The sequence below is a fragment of the Pelophylax lessonae genome (assembly GCF_965119305.1).
Source record: "Pelophylax lessonae genome assembly, chromosome: 6".
Taxonomy (NCBI): Eukaryota; Metazoa; Chordata; class Amphibia; order Anura; family Ranidae; genus Pelophylax; species Pelophylax lessonae.
In genome coordinates, this window is record NC_138773.1 from 194279293 (window position 1) to 194293125 (window position 13833).

The following is a 13833-nucleotide window of genomic DNA, read 5'->3' on the forward strand; positions in this document are numbered from 1 at the left end:
CAGACTCTTTGTTTTGAAACTACTGAAACTATGAAGGAATGGTAAGAGTCATTTTTGATCCTGAGTGGCTCTGCAATATTAAATTGGACTTTGGGCAATCTGGCAAAACCAAAGACCAGGTGGTGGTTTGCGTATGTCTGTTTTGTAAATTTGTCTTGCATCATATTTCTTTTCTTTTCATCCAAACATTATTTTTAAAATCATTTGTGAAATGAGTGCTCTGAATTCTCTAATTAAATACTGTTGCCTCTGTGGAAAGTATTCAGTTTCCTTCCTATGGCTAGGTCCTGGTGGGCTAAATGCATCAGGGTATGTGGTTTGGTGGAGACATGTAGGCTGAGGTCGCTCCTTATCGTTTTTAAACCTGTGCTGGTCAAGAGTAGCTGCGATCCTTTCCTCTTTACATTTACTAGCCCTCTGTATTGGTATCAGGCCACGCCTGCACCCCATGCTCTGGGAGACGGGGATATGCTTTCACCTCTACTTTGGGGCGGCGCCAAAAGCAATATAACAGGTCCTGTTAAAGTAATTTTAAAGGCAGAAGTTTTTTTTTTTTTATCTTAATGCATTCTATGCATTAGGTTAAAAAGCCTTTTGTCTGCAGCAGCCCCTCTCAGCCCCCTAATATTTACCTGAGCCCCATCTAGATCCAACAATGTTGCAGGAGTGTCTTGGCTGCCCAGGACTCCCCTTCTCATTGGCTGAGACAGAAGCAAGGCACCATTGGCTCCTGCTGCTGTCAAAGTCAATCAGCCAATGAGGAGAGAAAGGGGATGGGGCCAGGTCGCGGCTCCATGTCTGAATGGACAAGCTGCTTGGTGTGTGGGCACTCATCAGGAGGGAGGGGACAGAGCACCGAAGAGGGACCCAAGAAGAGGAGGATCCAGGCTGCTGCACAGGACAGGTAAGTATAACATGTTTGTTATTTTTAAGTAAAAAACCAAGACTTTAGTATCAGGTTACGTTCCTGTCTGGGTGTGGCAACAAATTATTAAAAACTTTTTTTTAGAAAGGTCAGACTTTCAACAGCAGATGCTGTCAACAGTACATGTTTCTGTTAAAAAAAAAACATGATAGCAGCTATTGTGTGTGATAAAGAGAATTTTCTCAATTAACTGGCTCCAGTGATAATCACTCTCAGCCTGTTGGTGCTAAGGCAGCCCATTAACTTGATTTTCTTTCCTAAGTGGAAGGAATCACTTGATTCCCCTCATTACCACAGTCAGTGTTGATGCGGGAATTCCTCTCGCAGCACCATTCTGCTGATGGGGTGGCATGGGGAGCCTTGATGAAAGAACACAATGGTTACTGGTAGCATTAACCGTATGTAAAAAAACCCGATAGTTGATCAACTTAGGTACAATCAGCCTGCCCATAAATGGATCTAAATTTGGCTGGTCCCTACTGAACCAGTCGGATTTTGATCCATATATGGCCAGCTTTAGATTGTTGTTCCATAAGCTGCAAAATCTCTGCACAAGATGAGGCTGTGTGTATAATCATCACATTCTAGTGGGAGCAGAGGGATCTGGTAGTGTAACATCACTAGATGAGCTTATTTTTTTAAAGAGAAGAGTTTGTTAACAAAACAACACGGCTCATCATCAAGTGCAGGAGTAAGAGAGATAGAGAACAGTTTTAAAATGTTTGTTACCACAACACTTCATATTCCTGATATGTGCCTGCTGTACCATGTACTTGAGAAAGTATCCTATTCTCTTTGTATTGCTTCCTTTGAGTGAAATCCCTGGTGTTCCTGCTAGTCCCCTTGTGTTCCCATTAAAAACTGACTACACTAAGCTGGAGAGCACACTTTCCTCAGTTCTCTAGCTATGCTGGAAACTCAGTCTGCTCTCTTCCATTGATCAGATTTGTCCTGACAACCCCCCCCCCCCCCCCCTGCACAGCCATTCACTAGCAAGCTCAGTGTGCTGCTGCTTCTCCTCCCCCCAGCGCTTATGCACCTGAGAAAAGAGATGTGATAATTTAGAAAAAAAAAAAAAAGGGCAATACGGTCTTTATATTTTTTTTTTATATATATCTATATAAAAATGTTTTTGCCTTTCATTTCCATTTTAAATTTAATGGGTTGTTTTACAAGGTGATCGTTTACAACCACTTTAAGTTTTTTTTTTTTTTTCATTTGGACAGATTTAGAGTTCGAGAAACAAAAGAGTTACTAATCATGGTCTTCCTTCTTACCCGACAGACAACTGCACCAGATGTGCAATATACATGGGCAAGGTGACACTGTAATATTTACAAGCCCTTTCATATTGGAGAGTATGGAAGGGAAACCAGTTTTTATGCACATGTGTGTGGCTCTACCACCAAGATGTCTGCAAAGGATTGATATATATTAATATATAGTATTGATGTGTGATGTTTTTCTTGCTGAAATTACATTTTGATTATATTAACCAGACAATGCAGATAAATATAGAGTTTCCTAGAAATCTTTTTTAGTGTAGCACCTTTCTAATATAAGAATATGAGAGGTGGTATGAGTTCTCCCTAGTGACTAATCTGATCGTGGTCTTTTAGAGGAAATCTTTATTTTTAAGTCAGCAAAATAAAGAGGCAGTGGCAGATGACACAAACTATGCTGATTGACTTTGAAAAGGGTATTGGAGCACAATAGAGGATTGGGGGCATGTAAATCAGCATGATTTACCAGAACATTAAAATACTGATCACAAGCCACAAAGATTTGTTAATATCCTCCTTCAGTTGTTTGAACATTGCATGTTAAATACAGCATTTGAATGCAACAGACTTAGAGTCGGTTCACACTGGGGCGACACAACTCTGTACTACTTCGGGGGTGACTTGTGCATTCCAATGCACTGCGACTTCGGAGCGACTTGCATGGACTTCACATAATGGAAGTCAATGCAAGTAGCTCAGAGGTCGCCCCAAAGTAGTACAGGACCCTTTTTGTGTCGCTCCTATTAGAACGGGTCCTGTAGCAGTCAATGGACTGCAAGGGAGCGCAACTTGTCAGGCTGACAAGTCGCCTGACAAGTGGCGCTAGTGTGGATCGGGTCTTATTGTCTTGGAAATCTTAAAAGAAGAGGCAAAAATTATACTACAGGATATTTTTGAGGCTGATGGTTTCCCTACTTATCTGTACAAAAGGAAAGGGAGCACTTGGTATATGTTCCTTACTAGCACCCCTATAGCACTCCATAGATGTTCATGCCAAAATACTTTGTTGCTGCAGCTGTGGGTTTGATATTGATTTTTTTTTTCTGCTGACAGTCAGTCCTCATGTAAATGTGATTTGGTTGGCTATAAAGGAGGTTCCCAGGCTTTCCTGTCCCTCTAAGGGGTCTGGGACCATGTTAAAAGGCTTCAGGGTGCCTAATTAGCAGCAGGAGAGAGCAGGGGAGAAATTGGGGGTCTAATAGACCCCTGAGGATTCCATAAAAAGGATCTGTCACCCGCCAATGCTTTCACATAAAGGGTTCCTTGTGATGGCAATAAGGGTAAATTAAAAAGTAAAAGTAAAATATAATTAAATAAATAAAAAAAAGTTTAAAAGCATCCCTATCACCCTGTGCATATACCAAAATGGAAAAGAACACATAGAGCATGCACATGTATGCAAATGGAAATTTTGCCACACAGTTAAAGTACAACTAAAGGCAATTTTTTTTTTTTTTTTTTAACTCGGATACAGTGGAGAGGGATTAAAACACCTGTTGGGTTTTATTGCTGTCTGTGTCCCCGTTAGTGGAGATTCACCCTCTCTATTTGTCCTGTAACCATAATCATTGAAAGTGCAAGTAAATGAAAAATCCCAAATTTTGGGTTGTCCTCAGAAAAATAAGTGAAGGCAAATCTTCCAAAGTGGACACTAGTTCTGGTGACCTTGGGGTCCCCAGGGAATTCCCTTAATGCACAGAGATTTCCTCTCACTTCCTGGGACACAGATGGCGAAAAAAAATCTGACAAGGGTTATGGACCTTCTTTACTCTATCCAAAATGAATGTTTTGCTTATAGTTCTACTTTAACTCTAAATTGATAACCTGTAAAAGCTTTTAAAGGTTAATTAATAGAAAATTCACAGGTACGTGCAATTTTAAGGCTTGATATATTGGGTATCTATTTCCTCAACGCAACCTCATCTTTTAAATTTTACCAAAAATTAGGTATTATATTGTGTTTGAGTGTACTAGAACTAATTTTAGTGTATATTTTCCTGAAATTACACGTGATAAAGGTCTCATACGCTATTGCACTAGTGGGGCTCTTTTGTTTTCTTACATGCTATGAGCGTAAGGAAGGCTGCCCAGTCAACAGGAACTTAGTACCAGCTACATCTTGTGTACTAAAGTGGAACATCCAATCGCATTAGCCGGTCCATGAGAGTGAAGGGCAATAAGTGGGGATGAGTGGCTTGGCTGATGGGAGTGGAGCACAGAGGTGAAGGACTTTCTGGGTGTTTCCTTATTTCAATAGCCACTGGAATCTCACCTGATCATCATTTATCACTATTCTTTTCAGACTGTCTGGGAACTAATTTGTTATGATTTATTAAGATTTCCACGGGGGAATTGGACTTTTCACACATACTAAATACTTTTTTGCATTTGATGGTTTATATGCAGTTTCATGCATTCATACACATGTCATTATTTTTGGATTTGTTGACTACTTATGTGCACGGCTAGTGGTTCACTTTTCACTACTATTCACAAAAGAAAAACTTTAGTATCACTAAGGACAATGCATAGTAATACACATTACATGTGTTACAGCATGGCAGTACCATTCATTTTGAATGGCACCCCATTGCAGTAAGGCAATATACCTGTGTTTTAGCATGACGCAATGCCTGCCAATGCGAGACAATGCATTCCAATGTGTTACATTAGAAAAAAGATGTCATGTACAATTTTTAGCATGTTAGGGCAATTTGGCAGGCCATTCATTTTTAATGGACTGCCTTAACGCAGCTTGCATCAATATACAACATAATGTGCATTAACGCGTTTGCGTTACCATACCGCAAAGAGGTAAATGAGCCCCCAATGTTATATATTTCACCTGAGAATGGTGAAGGGTTCCTAGAATTAAATAAGCAAATTAAAGGTGCTGTGAAATCATCATTATTTTCCATTCTCAGATAGGCTTGTTTTGGTTATGCATAGTTTTCTCAGTTCTTAATGTGGTAATCTCTACGTAACGGCTCCAACCCACTATTTCCTTTCTTGTAAATTCAAAACACTGAACATCGAACATCTCAGGTTAGCACTTGTGAATCTGAGGTTATATATGCAATATTTGTGTGACCTGAAACATCATTTGAAAGTCACCTTACCCTCAAACGTGGTTTCTCAGGGGCACCTGCTCACCTTATTTATTGCAGACAGGGTTTAATGATCTGACAGACGTCTGTGAAGACAGTTTCTGAACAATCAAGCTTAAGAAAGAGGCTACCATTCATTATTTGCTGATGACTATTAAAACTGATTTTCTCATAAAAAATTTACACAACTGGATCACAATGTTTATTCCTATATTCATTGGAATCAGCTGGTTTTATATCAGTACATCAGAAGGTAGGAGCAATATGTGAATTATCTGACAATCTATTTAATAGAATTGTATTTTATTATAATATATGCCATATTGTCTCTCTGATCTTGTGAGCTATTACTACTAACTATGCATGTTTTTAACAGGACAATTTTAACAATACAGTTTAGGTTATCATTGTATTATATAATGGGAGTGTAGACCCAAACATAAGCACACCAATCATCCTTAGCTGTTGCACTTGACAGTATGTTCTTCCACATGAATGAACATTAGGGTTATTTATGGTTTCAAATATATTTTGTTTTATTAGTATATTTATTATTGTTTTTTTTATTGTAGTTTTATTAACCTTATGAGACTTAGTGAATTTATACTATGGATAGTGAGATTGTTAGCTTTCCAGACTGAATTTTTTTTTTTTACTGGTTTATTACATTTTGTTTTGTTGTTGCTATGGGGATGTAACTGTGAAAAGCTGAGACTAAACCTCTGCACTAGAAATACAATTGCATACTGTAATTAGCAATGAGAACATATGATGTTGATGCTTCTGTTTCACAGGTGCTGAAGTTTCCCTGCCAGCTGTGGTCGTGGCTAACAGACATGGAGAAGCCACATTAGATTGTGGCTACGAAGCAAAGGGAATGATGGAAGAGATACGTGTTAGTCTTGTGAAAAAAATAGGCAATCGGGCATCAGAAGTTTGTGTTCTGTCGTTTTCCACTGACTATGAACCAGTCACAAGTGGCGATGCCTTCCAATGTTTGGGAATTCCAGGTCCACGTAATGTGATTTTTAACATATCAGGGCTTCAGGTGGAGGACACTGGAATGTATTTCTGCAAGTGTGAAGTCATGTATCCTCCACCCTACCGTAATACAGAAGGCAATGCAATATTTATTTATGTCAGTGGTGAGTAATTTGCCATCAACTTTTACATATTGATAATATTAATATTATTTTTACATTTTCATATTATTTATATTTTCAAGATATTCTTAAATTTATACAGCTCATTTCTAAGTCATCTTGTAAATGCTTTCTATTAACTTGCCCTGCTTCTGAAAATGATAAACAGAATATATTTGGTAATAATGCTAGTAAACAAGAACTTTGTCAAAAGGCATAAACTGTTAAACTATTAACTATAATTAGCTAAACCGCCTTTATTTATTATACTTGAGTTGGGGGACTAAAAAACAGTACAAGGTTTAAACAAAGTATTTGCTTCTTTGATAAAGGTTTTCGTATTTTAAGTAGTTTTAAAGGATAGGTATAGATTGGTAAAACTCTTACTTATTTTGGTTGAATGAACTATAGTTATTTTATTGGATGGGATGAATTCTGTCACCTTACTGCAGTTCTTATAAAGAAGAGAATTGGTCTAACTTAAAAGCAAACTGTCATGCCTAAAAATAGCTGTTTAATTGGGTTCTGGTGGAAAAGCCATTTCCTGAGAGATATGCTGCACATTAGCCAAGGGGCAGTAAAGTTAGACCCTTTTACTGAGTTCCTGCCCTGGACTGAGAATGTGACATGTAAGTCCAAGATTGGCTGATTCCATCACAGACTAAATACTATGTTTGTTTTTTTGGCAACATCCCTTTATTAGTCTAACCTAAATATATGAATGGCAATACAGCACAGAGGCTATAAAACACTTGTAATCACCTTGGCAGGGAAGAGAACACATACATTATTTGGGGGTCCATAAAAAATATATGGAGCCAGCAGATGTTAAAATTTACAAGCTTCTTCCAGAGAAGTTGATATATCAATGCTTGGGGGGGGGGGGGGGGGCACCATATTTAATGTATTTGTCATCTTGCTTCAATGATCCATAAAACATGTAAAACATCAATCTAATTGATTATAATTGATTTGATAGATCTGACATCGCAATGTGCGCAAACAATGGAACCAGTTGAATCAAAGTCCTATGATTTGGCCTTCCTCATCACTATTCTGGTTATGCTAGTCTACAGTTTATTGGTCACAAGTGTTTTAATTTGTAAGGTAAGTTGTCATTTGATAATAAAATATGTTACCCAGCACAAACTTCCATGCTTAGTTACTGTACAATAAAAAGAACTAACACTTATGCATCAGCATTAAAGTGGTTATTAACCCATTATACTATGATCATTCCATCCCCTCTGTTTTATAATGCTATGTGTCCATGTGCTTGTGCTGTAATATAAAAATGCTGATTACACCTTATCTCAGAGCTTCTTCCGGCGCTCACATGACTCCTCGGCTCTCTCCTCTGCCTGGCCAACAGCTATAGCGGGTGGGGCCAAGAATTCCTGCTGACATCAGCCGGAAAGGAGGGGAGGAAAAAGGAGAGAGAGCCGAAAAGTCACATGAGCAACGGGAGACGCTCTGAGATAAGGTTTAATCAGCATTTTTCATTTTTGTTTATATACCATAGGCACAGGGACACATAGCGTTATATAACACAGGGGTTGACATGATCATAGTATAGATATGAGAGCAACAGAAGGGGAGGATTATGGAATGGATGGAGCTGACAGGTAGGGAGGGGAGGGCTAAGGAGGATACAGGAGAGCAGAGAGGAGAGCTGCGGATGACGGAGGCACGTAAACTGACCACGGTGTAAGGGTTTAGCAGCCATGATAAACCGTGGTCAGTTTACAGGGGGGAAGGTATAGCCAGGCAGGATCACCCATGTATTTCAGGTGATACGGGGGGGGGGGGCAAATTACACAGCACTGTGCTGTAATATATGGGGGAAGTGTCTGACTTGGATGTCTATAACAAAGACTACAATTGCCTTATTTGCCTGCTGTGCTAAAAGGCATGCTTCTGAGACCATGTAGGCTGCAGAAGACCAGCTACCTCCTGCTGATCTGTGAGTGGACTTCTGACATCCATGGAGAAGACAGTAGTAATTTGCTGACATAAAGACTGAGAGGAGTGACTGAGAGTACTACTGCTAGCACATCAACAAATGGAAATACACCTGTTTGGCTTGTTTATGTAATTAAAGAATGTAATAAGAGCAGATGACAATACTATTTGCAAAAACTATTCCCCAACAATGATGATCTGAGTTTATCACTTTCCAAGGTCACTTTTACTTTGTTGTGCAATAGCTGGACATGTTCAATTAGGGAAGGATATTTACACACATAACTTTATTAACCTTATTTGACCACATTATTTTGATGTTCAATGCACACTACAAACGAGGACCACAACATCTGCAATAAACATGCATTGAACATGAGTGTGTGTTTCACAGATCATTAGGAACATAAAGGTACATAACCAGAATTGCTTTTCACTGTTCTCCTGCATTTACTTTCAGTTAATCAGACCCATTATCTTTTATGTTGAATAGTAAGTCCATCCAAAAAAAATGTGTTTATTTATTGCATATGTCTGTAAAGATGTTTACAGTAGTTAAAACTTTTTTAATATTGTTTTACAGCGAAGGAAAAGGAGATGGGATACAGGCCACTATGGGCAAGTACTCCAATCAAATAACAAGAATTACCATCCTTATTATATTAAAATGTGATTTCAACAAGCTGGAAACCTCATACTTACCAAGTATTATATTATCCATCCTTGCTTGCCAAGCATGTTATTGCTGGCTAAGGTTGTCATCATACAATATCTTAAACAAGATGATACATGCTTTAGCCCAAACATCACTGCAAGACAAAGCTGGGCATGTGTTATTTTGCTGGGACTTTTTGTTATAGTGCTAGAATAAGTCCACATCTTCTGCATCTGGGGAAATGCACATTTTTTGCCGTATAGTGCTTGTGCTGCCTAACAGTTTAATGCCAAACATACTTACTGAAGTAATATAATATTCCTTTTCATAGAATTCCAAAAAAAAAATAAAGGGAGTCTTTTCTGAGAAAATTGTGGTAGATGCCATTGTTTACTTCTCCTTCTGCAAATGCTAGCTCCTGGCTTTTATGCTGGTTCTGAGGCTTTAAACCAACTTTTCACTTCAGAGTTCACTCTTTTTTTTTTTTTTGCAGATCTGCCTACTTATTCTGGGTCTAGTGAAAAAAGATTTGAAGCCAGCGGGCTAGCATAATAACCAGTCAATTAGTATTTTCTACAGGGGGGGCAGAAATGGCACTCCTGCCCCCCCCCCCCCCGACATTCCTAGATAGGTAGAGTTAGGTTAATTTCCTAAGTAAAACTCACTAGCCCAACCTAACCTTATCTAACATAGATTTGCTACCTCCAGTGTATACATTCTATGGCTCAAAATGTTCTCTATATCTGGACAGTAACTCCCCACAGGCATTAACTGAGCTATATTTCTACATGAGAGACATTAGAGGTTTGGTTCCAAAAATCTCTGGGAACTCACTTTTACAAGTTGAGCTAGACTCTGAAGGAGATTTTGGGCCACAGAATGTAAACTTTGGAGGAGGCCACTACTACCGTCTGATTGAGGGGAAGTAATCTAGTTTAGATTAGGTTGGGGAGCTGGGGATGATGAGCTAGTGAATTTTAGTTCTTTATTCTTTGTTCTTTAAAGTGTATTGAAAGCCAAAATCTTTTTTTAAAGTTTTGGATAGACTGCAGCATTTTTATGTAGAGCCTGATGTGTTGTAGTTGCCATTGCCATCGAAAAGGGTTTTCAACCAGTGACTAACTTTAAATTTTTTTTAAAATATTCATAAATTATTTTGTATTAATTGTGTTATGTAATTAATGAACAGTGATTGCTTTAAAATTCAACTCCAGGTAAACATCCAAATGGACAAATGATAATCAGTAACAAAATATTTACCAGCATAAGTTGTATTAACAAAATGATTTGATTTTTGATTTTGCTGAGCCTATCCGGTGATTTGTATCTCTCTGCCTAACTGCATTTTTCTACTTCCAATCCTGACGCAGCTTTACTGTTTCCTCGATTAAAGCAGAACTTCACACTGAAGGGAAAGTTACACATTATGCTCCCCTCACCTTCTTCTTTGGAAGGTACCTTTCAAAACCAGGTACAAGCACCCCCACCCCCCCTCAAAAAAAAAAAAAAAAAATCCAAAAGACGAAGGGGAGAGGTAGCATAAAGCGTAACCTCCTGCTAACTCCCATTTCTGTTTGTATTGCCTTGGCAATTCCACAGGCAATTCCCCCACCCCCTACAGGCAGCATTCTGGGACACATTACATGTCCCAGAAGGCTGCAAGATCATTCACAAAGTGCAGCATGGCTCATGCATGAGCAGTAGGAAGCCGTCTGTGAAGCTGCTAGGAGTCACAACTGGTTTCCCGCAGTTAATATGCTGGTGCCGGGGACCCTAAGACCAGCGGAGATCCAGCTTGGTTGAAAATGGTGCTGGATCCCTGGACAGTTAACCTGCAGGAGCCGGGGATCCAAAGTCCGGCAAGGAACTGGCCTGGGTGAGGACAGAGCAGGATCCCTGGATAGGTTTCTTTTTATCTAAAGTCAGCAGTTACAGTATTTGCAGCTGCTGACTTTTAATTTTTTTCAAACAAGGTGAAGAGCCTCTTTAACTCCTCCCCGATAAGGGCAGAAGTGGTGATGTTAATTCTTTTCTATAGGAACGTGCATTTGGATTTATTTTCGTGCTTGGAGTTCCACCTTAACAAATGACACCTTTTAAATTGCCACAGGAATACAGTAATTGTGTTATATATGGTACAGTACCTATTAATCTGCAAAAATTTTTTCTGAACAAAAATTTAATTGTAGCGGCCACAAAATGTATATTATAAAACGTTTACACTCAAGAAAATACTTCAGATATTATATCTAATGACAACTAAATGCTAAAGAGTCACTAAAACATTACTGTGTTAAAAAATCATATCTTCAGTGAGAATATGTGACAGTTGCAATGTCCTTAATGCAAAATAGAAATAATTTAAATAATTTAAAAAACCCAAGAAAGCAAACAGTAAAGACATTTCTTATATTTACCATTTAAATCACATCTGCTTTTTACCAGTATGGGTTGGAAAAGGCAAAATGAGACCCAAGTAATTGCTATGAAAATGCCACTTTTTGCCCTTTCCATCTTTTTTTAAATAAATTATAAACAATATTTATCAACTATGAATAATAGTAACAATAAAGCTCTGCAATACATGAAAAATGCAAAATGAATCAAATAGTATTTTGCTTCAGACAGATAATTTGCATTCTAGTGTGACTTTTATAGCAGCATTAGTTGCCATCCTGTCAATAGCATGTAAATAATATATTAACCATATTTAACTATGTTTTCTAAAGGAAAATGCGTTGGTAAAACTTGTCTACTGATTAAACCATTTTATTATTAAATGGAATAGTGGTACCTTACAAAAAGGCATTTTGAAATATAGGTGATGTCCACCAAGAGAAATATTTTAATCCTGCACCTCTATATGGAGAAATTACTGGGGGACAATGTGAGGCACACCTGATATGTATATTTAATTAAACTTCCTAGTGGTTTCTTTGCTATTTAGATTTTCTGAGTAGGGAAAGTTTGGTGTGGCAACAAGGTAAATGCCTGAATAGAAATCATTATAATTTACCCCAAAGGTTTCAGTTATATGGGCCTGGTTTACTAAAGTTGAGCTAACGCTGCCAGCAAATGTGAGCTGTATTCACTCTCCCATGTTGGCAATGTCACCTATGTAACCCATAAACAAGCATTATCATGCTGGGAATGGTAATACATCTGTAGGTTCCAGACTAGTTTCAGGACAGAATTCCGGGCCATAATTTTACCTCATGCCCAACAAGGCCAGTTGAACTTGTGCTTCCTACTAACCTAATGCGCAGCTACCTTTAGGGCCTGTTTTGCCAGTTTTTGGTTTGTGTTGATGGCATCAGATTCACATCAGTTTAAGATGCTTCTGAAACTTTTCAGAAGAGAGAAACATTCGACATGCAGAAGAACTCCTCCTCACCTGCATTTGACCTGCTTCAAGTAGGATATGCATTCCCATACACCTGTCTGGAAATGCAGAACCCGCTTGAAACAAAAGTCCATCCACACAGGCCCTTGAAGTCACAGTATGTCACAGTCACAAGAAGCATACTAAATCTATGGGCAAAGAGGCTGAAAGAAACAATGTGCTTACTCTGCAATAAAAAGCTGTCAATCTATAGTGTTAGTAGCTTTCAGTGTATTGACCCAGAATTGGAAAGCAACACCAAGGACCCAACCAAAATTCACTGGCAGACAGGTAGGCAAACTGATTTTTTTTTTTTTTCAAGGGAGTGTGTTACCTAAATATTTTGTGGATAACTGTGTGCTATATCAATAGCCCACTGAATAAGTTTTGAGAATGAGCAAAACAATCCCTATATGTTATACCTTCTTTGGATATTGTAGTTGTGTTAATAGTAACAACTGACCTATAAAGCAATTACTTTGCCTTATGCATTGTGTCAATGTTGTGTATATCCCTTACATAATAAATTATGCACATGCTTCTAGCATTATCTTTGTATCCTATGTGTTACATCAGATTTTTCCAAGATGAAATGTGTATTATATGTTTTCTGTGAAAATGCATTGAGAATACCATTTTATGTTTTTGTTTTAAATCAAATTATGGTATAAATATGGTGTACACAGGAATTGCTTCCTTCATCAATATTCTAATAAAATATTATCATTTTACTTTGTTGCAATTTCTTTCTAGAGTGTAAAACTGTAGGATAAGATTTGATGGAGCACTTTATATAGAAATTATGTATAAGGAAAAGGATCCCGCGCTATGGAATTTTAAAGGAATAAAGGGGCTGCAGCCTCTCTAAAATATAGCAAAAGCTATATCTGGATATAGTTGTGTAAGGGTAGGGAATTGGCGCTGCCCAAGGGGGAGTTAGGTAGGTGCAATCCAGTAATTATCACAGATAATAAATAGTGAATAAATATAAATATTAATATAAATGTGGTCTGTTCACAAAGATAAAAATTAATAAAAAATTGATATAAAAATTGGTATATAAAAATGTTACATAAAATAGTTAATAATCACAATATGAATGCATAAATCTAGATTAAGTGTAGTGGTGCAATCAAATAAGGTGCCTCTGTGATATAAGTGCAAAGTGATGGTAACTGTGAAAGGTAAAATTAATCCATGATATTAAGCAAATACATTTCTAAAATTATATACCTATATGAAAAGTAATAGCAATATTGCAATAAATCAGGTGACAATAAGTGAATAAATTATTTTATTTTATTAATAAAGTGCCGCAGTGTTCCCTCGATGAATACATACACTGGAGATACCATATTTATATTTATATTTATTTAC

The 13833-nt window shown here is 37.8% G+C and overlaps 1 protein-coding gene across 1 annotated transcript; it reads left to right on the plus strand.

Annotated features, from left to right (window-relative positions):
• The first annotated feature begins 5278 nt into the window (after positions 1 to 5278).
• On the plus strand, positions 5279 to 9522 carry LOC309558064 (cytotoxic T-lymphocyte protein 4-like). Its single transcript, XM_082260992.1, has 4 exons — positions 5279 to 5568; positions 6110 to 6460; positions 7437 to 7564; positions 9003 to 9522. Exons 1-4 carry the CDS (start codon positions 5463 to 5465, stop codon positions 9090 to 9092), a joined length of 675 nt encoding a protein of 224 aa, XP_082117118.1. The 5' UTR covers positions 5279 to 5462; the 3' UTR covers positions 9093 to 9522.
• Positions 9523 to 13833: the final 4311 nt, after the last annotated feature.